At 44.1% G+C, this 12,443-nt stretch overlaps 1 protein-coding gene and 1 long non-coding RNA gene across 3 annotated transcripts in view; one reads left to right on the top strand and one right to left on the bottom strand.

Annotated features, from left to right (window-relative positions):
* Positions 1–5,954, bottom strand: part of LOC135410416 (uncharacterized) — a 73,782-nt gene extending 67,828 nt beyond the window's left edge. Inside the window, exon 1 of the long non-coding RNA XR_010428671.1 lies at positions 5,912–5,954. This is a non-coding gene — a long non-coding RNA (uncharacterized LOC135410416). The remainder of the gene's footprint in view (positions 1–5,911) is intronic.
* DYRK1A (dual specificity tyrosine phosphorylation regulated kinase 1A) overlaps positions 1–12,443 on the top strand; it is a 72,225-nt gene that overhangs the window by 19,828 nt on the left and 39,954 nt on the right. For both annotated transcript variants that reach the window (XM_064647104.1, XM_064647103.1), the window contains exon 2: positions 3,775–3,853. In XM_064647104.1, coding sequence (XP_064503174.1) covers positions 3,844–3,853 — 10 coding nt within the window. In that variant the 5' untranslated portion in view covers positions 3,775–3,843. The remainder of the gene's footprint in view (positions 1–3,774; positions 3,854–12,443) is intronic.

Raw genomic sequence — 12,443 nt, 5'->3', positions numbered from 1 at the left:
GCTCTGACAGCAGCCTGGGCAGCCATGAGATGGGCAGGGATTTCTCTGGATTTCAGGAGTGTGACTTGAAAAATTACCAAATAATCTTTTCACAGATGGAAAAAAAAAAAAGAAGAACTTTGCTGTGATTAGTTTGGAAAAGGTGCCATGTTGAATCTGATAACACAGTGATACTGAATAAGGAAAATAAACCTCTACAGGAAATGTTTTAATTAGTAAAATATAAAAAGGAAAACCCTCCCCAGCAGACTTTTCCTTTTAATTAAATTTTCATGTTAGTAATGGTTTTTGCACTTTAACTTTTCGGGTTTTAGAAGTGGGATTGCTCTGAAACCATCTTTGATCTGCAGTGAACCTATTGACTGTGGTGGGTATTGAGTGTTTTGAAGGAAGCAATGGATGCTCCCAAGGAATGCAGGGAATAAAACATCAGCCCTCAAGGAGGCCAAAGGCAAACCAGGCTTGTGGTGTGAGCAAAAGTCAGAGAACGTGAAGGATTTATTATTTATTATTATTCAGAGTCACCATCTTTATAATATCGTGGAGTGAGACTTGGGATAAACCTGCTCAGCACCTTTGATGTGTCTAAATAAACATTTTAGAACTCTACACTTGGAATTATTCCTGAACATGGAGTGGCTCTGGATAGGTAACTCCATCCCCTGTATTTTGGGGAGATCAAAGGAGCATTGTGTGGGTAGGAAAGATGAAGAGTAGAAAGCAACAGTGATTAAAAAAAGGAAATAAAAGCACAAGGTAAAGTGTCACTGTGGTGGCTTCAGACACAGCTGATTTCCAAGAACTCTCTTTGTTTAAATAAAAGCCTTCAGCTTTTATTCTTTCAATAATGTGCTTTTTAACACCTTTCTTGTCATCTCCTCCTTCCTCTCCTCCTTCACTGCCAATTTTCTGTCCTACACCAGTAAGCAGATGAAACTGGGTTCTCCAAGCCCAGTAAATGTTATTGCTCAGGGGATCCTTCCAGTCGTGGTCTGACTGACTGTGTGAGGAGCAGGATTTTCTCCTGCCTCCTCTTACCATCAGTTTGTTATCTAACCCAGGCAGCCTTTCTACAGGCTCTCTAAAAGGCCTTTTGGGCACTCTGGGCAGTGCAGAGACCCAGCAGAAGACACTCAGTGACTGAGTTTGTGCTGCCCCTGCAGTTTGGTGGCATCTGTTTAAAAAAACAACCCCCCAAATTGTTACCATTTTATGTTGTGTGTGTGTGAGATCCTGTTACAGTCCCAGGAACTCCCCGGGTTTGGGCCCTGCAAGGGTTTTAAAATCACTTTTATGTTGTGGGTCCCTTCTTAGAAAACAGGGCTGCACCTGTGGGTCTGAGTTCCACAGGGGATCTCCAGCTCTCCAGAATTGTTGGAGATAATTATTAGGATAATTGTTGGAGAGTTGGAAGGAGACTGAAGAAATGCCTTGGTTTGGGATGGATGAGTTTTCCTGGTTAGCTCTGGGATGGATGGATGTGTTGATTCCCTGTTAATAATCTGTTAAGGACTTTCTGTCACAGCAGCAGCTCTTCCTTAGTGTTGGTGGCTCTGAGAGTGTCTTTTAAATTCCAAAATAACTCAGGGCTGTGCAGTTACCTTTCCAGCTGCTCTGGGAGCTGACCATTCCCACTGTGGAATGGGCAGGAGACAGTGTTTGAAGCTCCACAATTTATTTTGGCTGAAAATCATCTGCTTTGCTCAAACTCTGCCCATTGATAGTTTGAACTAAGCTGGGTTAGAACCTGAAACTGGTGGGATGGGAGGTGGTTGTGCTGCTGGGAAAGGCTTCCTGTGATCCCTGTGTCCGTGGGGCTTCAGTTCAAAGGGAAAACCAAAGTCTGGTGGGCAGAGGGAGTTTTCAAAACTGGGAGTGTGGCTCTGGAACCTTGAGACACCCGTGTGGGATGGACAGAGCTGCTGCTCCAGGACATGGAACTGCTGGAGGGAGTCCAGAGGAGGCACCAGGAGGATCCAAGGGCTGGAGCAGCTCTGCTGGGAGGAAAGGCTGGGAGAGCTGGGATTGTTCAGCCTGGAGAGGAGAAACTTTGGGGTGACCTGATTGTGGCCTTGCAGGGCCTGAAGGGGCTCCAGGAAAGATGGAGAGGGACTATTTCCAAGGGCTGGAGTGACAGGACAAGGGGGAATGGCTTCCAACTGACAAGAGAGCAGGGTTAGATGGGATTTTGGGAAGGAATTCTTCCCTGTGAGGGTGGTGAGGCCCTGGCCCAGGTTGGCCAGAGAAGCTGTGGCTGCCCCTGGATCCCTGGAAGTGTCCAAGGCCAGGTTGGACGGGGCTTGGAGCAACCTGGTCTAGTGGAAGGTGTCCCTGCCCATGGCAGGGGGTGGCACTGGATGATCTTTAAAGTCCCTTCCAACCCAAACCTTTTTATTGTTTGTTTAAATAAGAATTTGCTCTTCCTTTCTTTTTCCTTCTGAGTACCTGGGGCTGTCTCTGCTGAGCTTTTATTGGGACCAGCTCAGTGTGTCTGTGGGATGTTTTTTACCCTCAGCAGAAGTACCAAACCAAACCTTTTACCCAAATTGAGGCAATTTAGGCACGAAAGTGCCTGATTTGTAGGATCTTGTGCAGCCTTGTGCTGTGCTCACCAGCTTTTCCAAGTCCCTGGCTCCTGTGGCTGTGGCAGTGACTTTCTGGGGCTCTGTGGAACAGCAAAAATCTAATTCCTGATGTGGGATGGGCAAGTTTTCCCCCCCAGAACACCAAGAATTCACCTGCTCATAAAATACCCCCAAACCCACAGCAACATGTGCTCCTCCATGGATCCAAAATGAGCTGTTCCTTGTCTTCCTGGCCCCCCTTTCCCCATTTGTGTGGCACAAGGACAAGCCCAGTGTGGTGGCAGGAAGGCCAAGTGGGCTTAGGGGGGGTTTGGGCAGGGCTTAAACACTCCTTGTTGGGGGGAAATGGAGCGAACGGCGACGTTTTCTGCTCAAATTGCAGCGTCTTAAGTGCATTTTAGGCTGGACACACTTCTGGAAGTTACATATTTCAGGAGGTGTTTAAATAGTAATAACTTGACTGTCCACTTTCAGCTGGTAATTTGCAGAGTTCTCTGAAATCCTCAGGAATTTCTGAGCAGTTTTGATGCTTCCATAGGTTGCAGAGTGATAAAAAAACCCATTGGAGAACAAATGAAAAGCCAATACTTGAGACATGCTTAGACCAGATTTAGTTGTTGGGTGTTTTGTTTTGGGCTTGGTGGGTTTTTTTTGGCATAATTTTGCTCTTCTTTTTAACTCCTCTTCCTAGAAACTCGTGTCTTTAAATCTCTTTATCTTATAGAAAGTATAATTCTATTTTTCAGTAAAATGACCCTAACTCAATTTCAGCAGGATAGGAGGAAAAATGGACCTTTACATTTATGGATTTACATGCATTTATAGCTTGTTAATTCACCAAAATCCCACAAGTTGAGTCATGTTTTATAAACATTGTCCTGAGTTTCTGTAAAAATCTACATCTTTAAGGGCTTGGCGAAGATGGGTGACCTTTATTTTCATAACTGTTAAACAGTTGAAATTTAAGTTAATCCTTGGAATTTTGACACTTAGATAATGGGTTTTTTTAACAACAGATATCAGTGGGAATTAAATCTTGGTAATTTCCGCTTTTACTGGTGGAAAATTTCATTTTCTCTCTGAACTTCTTGGTTTAGCTCCGGGGTTGTTGCTGAGATCCGGGGTTGGACTGAGCTCCTGTGGCTCCCTGGGATGGAGGTTTATCCCTGTTTTCCTCTTCCTTCTGCAGTGTTGTTTGCTGCTGGACTCCCCCTGGCCCCACAACCCCGCAGGATGATATGAGACTTGAAAGAAGACGATGCATACAGGTAAGCTGATTTTTCAAGGCTTTTTAGAAGGGAAAATAGTTGATGTTTTCATGTGCTTTTTGTTTCTTTTCCGTTCTCCCTACCCCTAAAATTCCAAACTTAGCAGAATATTGAAGAACCTTTGAAATTTTGAACCTTTTTGAGTTTCGAAATCTTTCTTTTGCCCCTTTGGAAAAACCCTTCTGCAGCTTTGGAAACTCTTCTTCTCCCAGGAACAAAATGGTTTCACTGAATGGAAATAACTGTTTGCCAAGTGTTATGCTTTGCTTTTGAAGATGTGCTGATTCTTGGGGATGTCCCATGCAAGAAAAAGTTGTTACCCCTTCTTAAAATTGATGTTTTAGGAAGTTCTTCTATTTTTGCCTGCTTAAAATCCTCTAAGTGACAGATATATTTGCAGATTCAACAGATAATTTTTAGTGATACTCTTTTGCTGGAAAAATAATCCATATTTTCTATAGAAATAGAATAAAATAAGAGTTTATCCAAGAGGGTTGGTGGAGTTCTTTCTACCAGAACACCAATTTTTTTGAAGCAGTTCTTGGGGCCAAAAACACCCCTAAGAGGGATCCTTGGGGTTGCTTGTTCAGCTTTAAAGCCCAGGAATCCTCGGGGCTGGGAAAGAAACCCTCGGTGGATTTACGTGTGCATCCAGCTCATCTCCTGATTGACAGTTTTCAGTTGCATCAGCTGTTCCTGCATAAACAGCTTTGCAGGGTATATTTACAGGGAGCCTCTTGGATTAAGCCCAAGATGCTGCAAGTGGAGATTTCACTCAGCGAGAACTAAACATCCTTCATCCCCCACTTGAGTGGCTGGGAGCTGTGTGCTGATAACTCGAGTGAAACTGGGGTCTAAAGGCTTCTAAAATTAACTTGGGCGAAGAAGAGAAGAAAGAAAAACTAAGCCAAAGGGATATTAATTTGTTTTAAATACCTGAAGTTCTCCAAATTGCATCTTTGGGTGGCCCATCGAGTTTGGGGAGCTCTTGTTCAGTAGTCACAGGTTCAAGTGTAACTTAAATATTGAGGAAATGTTTTGAAAAGCTTTCAAAGTGCTCATCATACAACTGAAAGGAGAGATAATGGTATGAAATAGTGCCTCATGTTTGAGAGAATGAAGTTTCAAATTGCAGTCCATTAATCTGATTCAAAACTTCCAACTTTTCAGTTTTGGTCAGGATTTCTGATGATGTTGAGCTTGGAGGATGATGAGCTTAAAGAACAGAAATATAGACAAGATTTTGAAATTTTAAGTTGTAATTCTGTCTTCTGCAGCCCAAATTCTTTGTTCACAAGTCCCATGATAAATACAGATTGAAAACCAGTGGTGCCCTGACAAAATCCTTCAGGCTTCTGACACGTTAGAAGTTAGACCAGTAAGATTGTTTTCAGTTTTCTCTTTGTTAGGAGAGCCACTGTTGGTGTGCTGAGTTCCTGAGAATAAACAAGATTTGCAGCCTTAGAATGAAAACCTGAACTGGGATTATTTTGTAGGGCAGCAACAAGAGTCATCTGGTGACTCTGCTGAAGTTCAGAGGAGCTGGTGAGAGCTCAGGCCCGGAATTGAGAGGGTTTGTGGTTGCTGGTGATGGCTCTTTTGCATTTTCAAGAAGGTTTCTTGAGGGTGAGGGATCAGAGGTGCCTGGTGGTGTCTGAACTACCTTTGGCTAAAGAGTGAAAGCTTCTAATGGGCATCACTTTATTTCCCTGCAAGCTGACCTACTCTAAACCCCTAAAATTACCCACAGCGTAACTGGGGGAAACAATGCTCTGAAGGAAGAGGATTTTTTCACTTTTTCTACCATGGAATACTTAAATTTCAGATTGAAAACACAGAAATGTGCTTAAAAAAAACCCCAAACCCTGAAAATGCGAAGAAACGGGGATATTGAATGTTGTTTTCCAGTTTGAATAACCAGGAAAACAAACAAAGGAGGCCAAAGGCACCTGGTTTGGATCAGGGATAGTGTGGGCACAGCTCCAGGGCAGGGATTGTCCCCTGTGCTGGCACTGCTGAGGGACCTCCAGGGCTGTGTCCAGGTCTTGGGAGAGAGACCTGGAGGGGCTGGAGCGTGTGCAGGGAAGGGAAGGGAGCTGGGAAGGGGCTGGAGCAGCAGGAGGGGCTGAGGGAGCTGAGGGAGAAAAGGAGGCTCAGGGGGGACCTTCTGACTCTGCAACCCCCTGACAGGAGGGGGGAGCTGGGGGGGGTCGGGCTCTGCTGCCAGGGAACAAGGGCCAGGAGGAGAGGGAACGGCCTCCAGCTGTGCCAGGGGAGGCTCAGGTTGGATTCTGGGAAAAATTTGTTGCTGGAAAGGGTGGTGAGGCCTTGGCAGGGGCTGCCCAGGGAGGTTTGGAGTCCCCACCATGGATGTGCTGCTTGGGCACATGGTCAGTGGTGGAGCTGGCAGGGTTTGGACTCGATGATCTTAGAGCTCTTTTCCAGCCTTACTGATTCTAGGATTCCATGTTTCCTTGTAGGCTTTTTAGGATCTCTCCTGGCTTTCCCAGGAACACTCTGCAATAAGCAAAGCTGGGGCTCAGCTCCTTGTAGGAAAAGCCAAGTTTGTGTTTCAGAGCCCAAGTTGTGATAACCCAGGGAAGGTGTTATCAGGGAACGCCTGAGAAGGTGCTTTGTGACAGAAAAAATATTTCCAGAATGGGAATTTTTCACTTCTTTGTACTTTGAAAGTCTCTCCAGGACATTTTGGGAAGGGAAGGAACCTAACAGTTATGGTTGTAGTTATGCTGGTAGTTCTAATGAGTGTGAGTAGCATCAAATTTGGGACTGTGCTGTGTTCCCACAGAGAAGGATTCACCTGGTTATTAAAAGTTCCTGTTCCAAAGTTATTGCTACATCTTATCCTGCTCCTTTTAATCCCCAGTGTAACTCTGGGCTTGGTTGTTACTTTTTTCCCCCTCCTCTTTATGGGGATTCCTTATAAAAATCCTCTGGTTTTATAACAGCTTTCTGGGTTTGACTTTTTGACCTGGGAAAATGTATCTAAAAATGTTGAGTTGTCTGATTTTTAAGCTTTTGAAGAGCTAAAATCTTCTTTTCTTAACCTTTGTAAGAAAACAGAGTAACATAATATCAAATTATTCTCATATAGAATGCACCAGAGGTGTTGAGAGCCAAGCAAATGTGATGGTGCATTGTTTGATAAAACATTGGAGGTGCTCTTATTGCTCTTAACTTTAAAAAATTCAACTATTCATGTTTGTAAAGAAGAAAAAAAGCCAATCCAACGTTTTCAATTAGAACAGTGCAAGAGCAAGGAAATAATCAATCCTTGCACGTGTCTTCCCCCAGCTGTATTACTTCCTAAAATATAACAAATCCAGAGTAAAAATTTCTGGGAAGTTCTGAGATTGGGTTGAGTTTATGATCTGCAAGTGTTCAGGTGTTGCTTTTATGTAAGAAAAACCTGAAAATTTTGAATTGGGCCACGTCTCTGACGTCTCATCTTGCATATATTTTAGCCACTGGTTTCACTGAGCCTGTAGCTGTTTTAAAGAATGTTTTTGTACGTGTCAGTAGTAAAAAAAACCCCAAAACAAAGCAGGAAAAAAGAAAAACCCTGTCAGAATAAACCATGTCCCTGTTGCTGCTCTGTGTTTGGAACCCCAGCCCTGCCTTTGAACTGGCTCAGGCAGAGCTACTTTTTTACCAGGGAATTCCAGAAACTTTCTGGGCCATCCCTATTTTATCCCTTACCTCCATCTTCTTCTGGTTCCCATGAAGTAATTGCACCCCTGGAGTGTGTGTTGGGAGGGGAATGTCGTTGGCATAAACCTGGAGCTGGGTTTGGATGCCCCGTGTGCTCATTCCCTCCTGGAGCCCAGGATGGGCTGGCACTGGGTTTGTTTCTGGTGTGTGCCTTTGGTTCCAGTCAGAATCTGTCCCTCAGTAACTTGTTCACATGTTGGACTCCGTTTTTCAGGCAGTTTTTGGTGGATATTCAGCAGAAGTTGGACATAAACACAAGATACCGATAAAATAATGGCCGAGCCGGGGCTGCTCATTAGGAGGGGAAGTTTGAAATATAACCAGCTAATGAGGATTGGATGTTTGCAGGGTTAACCACTATTTTTCCAGAGATAAATCCCTTTGCAGGAGTGGTTGGTGCTGTGTTTGTGCCTGGGGTTTGTGAGGAATCAGCCAGGAAGGAGTGGGGTGAAGTTACTCAGTGAAGGGCGACGTTTCTCATATTGAAAGTGGAAGTTCTGCTTTTCAGAGAAGGAGTCATTGACCTCAATGAATGATAACCTTGAAGTCAAGAGACTAAATTAGTGCTCCACTTTCTGTATTTGAGATCAGGAATGTGAAAACCTGGACAGCTAAAGTTAGATTCGTGCATCCATATTTAAAAAGAAGTTGCCTATTTAAAAGAAAAGGGCTTTTTTTTTTTTGTTCCCCTCCTCCAAAATGGCTCAGGACCTGTGATATTGAAGATTTCAGTTTTCAGTCCTCATCTAAGAGGAAACAAATGACAAAAATCCTGTTCCAGGCTTTTGCCATGGAATTCCAGCCTGGTGGAGAATACTGCTTTCCTTACTCAGGAACAGAGCAGAGCATCTAACCCAGGAAATCTTTAGGAGCCTCTGTCATTATATATAGTTTTAATATTTTGGAAAAGTGATTTATGTTCATTTTGTCTCCTGTTTCATGTGGCCCTCTTTTAAAAACTTTGGGGAGTTAATTTTCAGCAAAGTACTGAGGACATTTCTTTGTGATGAAAAGTGGTGCTCCAGCAGTTCTATTGCAAGGCTGAAATTTGTTTCTCTTACCTATTTCTGAGGGCAAAGACTCACTCAGACTTGAGAAAAATTTGATTTTGAACAATAAAAAAATATAATTCAGATGAAACATTGCAAACATTAACTATTAAAACTACTGAACACTTCCAGAATGGTTGGTCAGTGCAGTGACAAGGCCCCACCACCAAACCACTGCAAATCCAGAGTCTTTCTACAGCCTTTAAAGTCATCAAAGGATGGAATGGAAAAAGCCCCTGTGAGGTCAGAGCTCAGTCTGTGAATCAAAAGTAAAGGTTCCCTTGGGTAAGGCACTCATGGGATGGTGTTTGGAGCTTTGGAATTGTCCTGGATGGTTTGCTGGCTCAGGGCTTTGCTGGGGGGGCATCACATTGGGCAGCTTTTGTGTCCTGTTCCCTGGGCTTTTGGTGGAAAACTGGTCCTGGATTGATTGTCTTTGCTGGGTTGGGAGGTTTTGGAGTGAAGTGAGGAGCGAGGGTGGGTGTGGAGGTGAATCTGTCCCTGTGTTCCTGGGGAAAGCCTTTGGTTGTATCTGCAGGAGCTTCTCCCGTGGCCCTGGCACGGGCAGCAGTTCAGGAGCTTTCCCAGCTTTCTAAGAATCTCAGCTGAAGTCTTGCATTCGTCCCAGGGAGCAGATCTTCCATTGCAAACAGCTTTATTTGTATTTCATGGAATCCCTGAGGTTGGAAAAGCCCTCCCAGCCCATGGATCCCCCCCGTGCCCATCCCCACCTTGTCCCTCAGCCCAGAGCACTGAGTGTCACATCCAGGCCTTCCTGGGACACCTCCAGGGCTGGGCACTCCAAACCTCCCTGGGCAGCCCCTGCCAAGGCCTGACCACCCTTTTTGGAGACAGAATACCCAAAATTCATCAGTTTAGACCTATCACTGGACAAGCTTAATAGTGGCTTAACTTAAACTTGTGCCACTTCAGTTCCTGAGCACACTCTGTAAAATCCATGAGCAGGGGAGCAAATGTTTGTGGGAGACATCCTGCTTTGTGGAAATAACCTCTCCCTCCATCCCTAGAAGTTAAGTTCATTAGGGGTTAGGTTTTAAAGTACAGAGAGAGGCCACAGGATGGCTCTTAACAGCCAGGCCTCAGTACCTGGTAGTTCTTGGTAGGAATTCTGTTTGTAATCCTTTATCAGGCAGGTGGAGGGCAAGAACTGGGCAAATATTCTTCCTGAATCTTGCTGAAATTGGACATCCTGACTTCGTAAAAATCTGTATTTCTCTGTTTTAGTCAGGCTGCTGCTTCCTGTTCCATTCATTCCCTGAGAGATGGTTTTTAATGTTTCTATCAGAAGCTGTTCCAGGCAGTGGTGTCCAGATGTGCCTAACTGGGATGCCAAGCCTGGTGTATTCCCAGCTTGCCAAAGCAAATAAGATACACTCAGCCTTGCTGACAAGAGTTTTTGCCTGGTTATACATAAGGGAGTAAGTTCTTCTCACCAGGTTTGTGATGATTTCCATGTGTTAATGTGCACTCAGCTGTCCAGGCTTGGATAAGACAACTTAAAGGCTGCTCTTGGCAGCTGTCTGACATCACCTAAGACATCATCTGAGAGGGTTTAGTTAAACCCTTCTGTCTAAGGAACACAGTTAAGCTAAAATGTCATGAAACTGAGGATGTTTCAGCTCTCAGATTGTCATTGTGATGAAAATTATTCTCATTATTCTCAAACCCATGTATTTCTTGATAAGCTGTTAAGGCCAGTGATTAGATTAGAGGGCAAAAAACAATCATTTGTGTTCATGATGGCAAATGTAAAGTTCTACCCTCCCAGTTATCCTGGGAACAGCGGGAACAACATCTCTCCATCAACCTAGGGATCTGCTGGAGCCTGGTTTGAGGCTCAGCACGTCCTGGACACCTCCCACATCCAACTCCTGGGGACATTTTGCTGAGTTAAGTCCCCAGATATCTTTGGAGAGCTGGATTTTAGTTCATTCAGATAGAACCAGCTGTTGGACACGTGAAGGTGGAACAGGTGGCAACAGTTTTGTTCCAGACAGAGGAGGGAGATTTGTTCTGGATTTCCTCCTTCCCTGTGGGAATCTGTTGGTTCCTGCATTTTCCTCACAAATTGGTTATTACTGATCCCTTCAAAAGCTGTTAAGTTTTTCTTTTACTGGCTGATTCTGGATCTTCTGACTGGTTTTCTTTTTCACATACTCTTGACTTCTGTTTCATTGTCTGAATGAATCCACTTCATGTGTGAACAGAGAATCCACCCTCAAGTTTGCTAAACCCTCCAAAACTGAAGTCCACGGTTCCTCAGGGCTGTCCCACCATTCCAGAGGAATAAAGAACTTTCTGGCAATCCATGAAGATCCCTGCACACAAACCAGCAATTATAGAAACCCAAAAAGTGGGTATTTTTAGCTTATCTGCAACAGGACTGTCATCCATCCTCGTGCTCCTCCATCCGAGGTCCTGAAGGTGCCTAAATGGAATGAACTGATCCTGCAAGTTTTTATATCTTAGTAAAAGCATCTACAATTCTTCTGCCATATTAATATGAATTTTGACTTGCTATCAATGTCTCTCAGTCCATCAGATCCTTCTCTGTGAGTTGGATTGAGTACAAAACTGGTGGGATTTTCCTGTAGGTGTGGATTAGTGGCTTAACGTGTCTTATATCAGCTTATAAAATATATAATAAATTAAAAAAGCCACCACCAAATATGTTTACCAAGTACCTTCCAGTAATCCAGAGGCCTTGTGCTGGTTTGGAGTTTTCCCTTTGAAATATTTCCCTTCCTGAAGTTTGTGAAAAGCAAAAGATATCCATCAGAATTCCATTTACAGCTTCACTTTAGGGAGTGTTCCAGAGGTTTATGTTAAGATGAAGCTTTAGGTAGGCTGCCTTAGGTCCTTAAAGACTAAAAAAAGACAATAATCTGGTAATTGATTTATTCTTATTTCTTAAGTTTCAACATTTTAAAACTTTGAGCTGTAAAACCAAGCAATCATTTCACGGTGCTGAGTAATTCCCAGAGACTTCACTGAGTAAAATGCTGCATCCCTGGAATGCAGCTTAAGTGTATTTCTGGTGCTTGGTCTCAGAAGGTGATATAAATAAGCCAGTGTTTCTTTTTAAGCTTAAATGTTCACATCTCTGGAGTTTTCTCCGAAACTCAGTTTTTCAAAATTGGCCTGTCGAGGTCACAGAACCCCAGAAGGGTTTGGGTGGGAAGGGACCTCAAAGCTCATCCCATCCCACCCCCTGCCATGGGCAGGGACACCTTCCACCAGCCCAGGTTGCTCCAACCTGGCCTTGGACACTTCCAGGGATCCAGGGGCAGCCACAGCTTCTCTGGGCAACTTTTGATTGCAGCATTAGGATAATGATGATAAATAAATAACTGAGACGATAAAAGGTGGGTTTGTGTGCTTTAATTTAGAGCAGTTTGGGAAGATCTTGGCATGTTGGTGCTTTGTCCTTGGTGATCCTGGATGTCCCTGACCTTTGGGTCTGATTAGAGCAGTGACTTCTTTTAAAGCTTGCAAAGAAACAGGTTCAGCAGCCCAAAATCTTGACCAGGCAGTGCAGTTCTTGGACAGGGGCTTTCGATGTGTTTTCTTTTCCTTACACCCCAGGATTTCACAAACACGGGTTCACACCTGACCCTTTCCTGCTTTGCTGTTTGGAAGGAGGTTTTCTCCAGACTGGCAGAAGACACTCTTTGTAAGTGTAAGGAACAGAGGAGTCAGAGGAGATTTAAGAATAAAAATTCCCCCACAGAAAGGCCCCTTTCCCCGTTAGTAAACTGAACATTCCCGGCCTGCGGAGCCGATCCCGTGGA

This window comes from Pseudopipra pipra, chromosome 2 (assembly GCF_036250125.1).
Source record: "Pseudopipra pipra isolate bDixPip1 chromosome 2, bDixPip1.hap1, whole genome shotgun sequence".
Classification (NCBI taxonomy): domain Eukaryota; kingdom Metazoa; phylum Chordata; class Aves; order Passeriformes; family Pipridae; genus Pseudopipra; species Pseudopipra pipra.
This window is presented reverse-complemented; position numbering and strand designations above follow the sequence as displayed.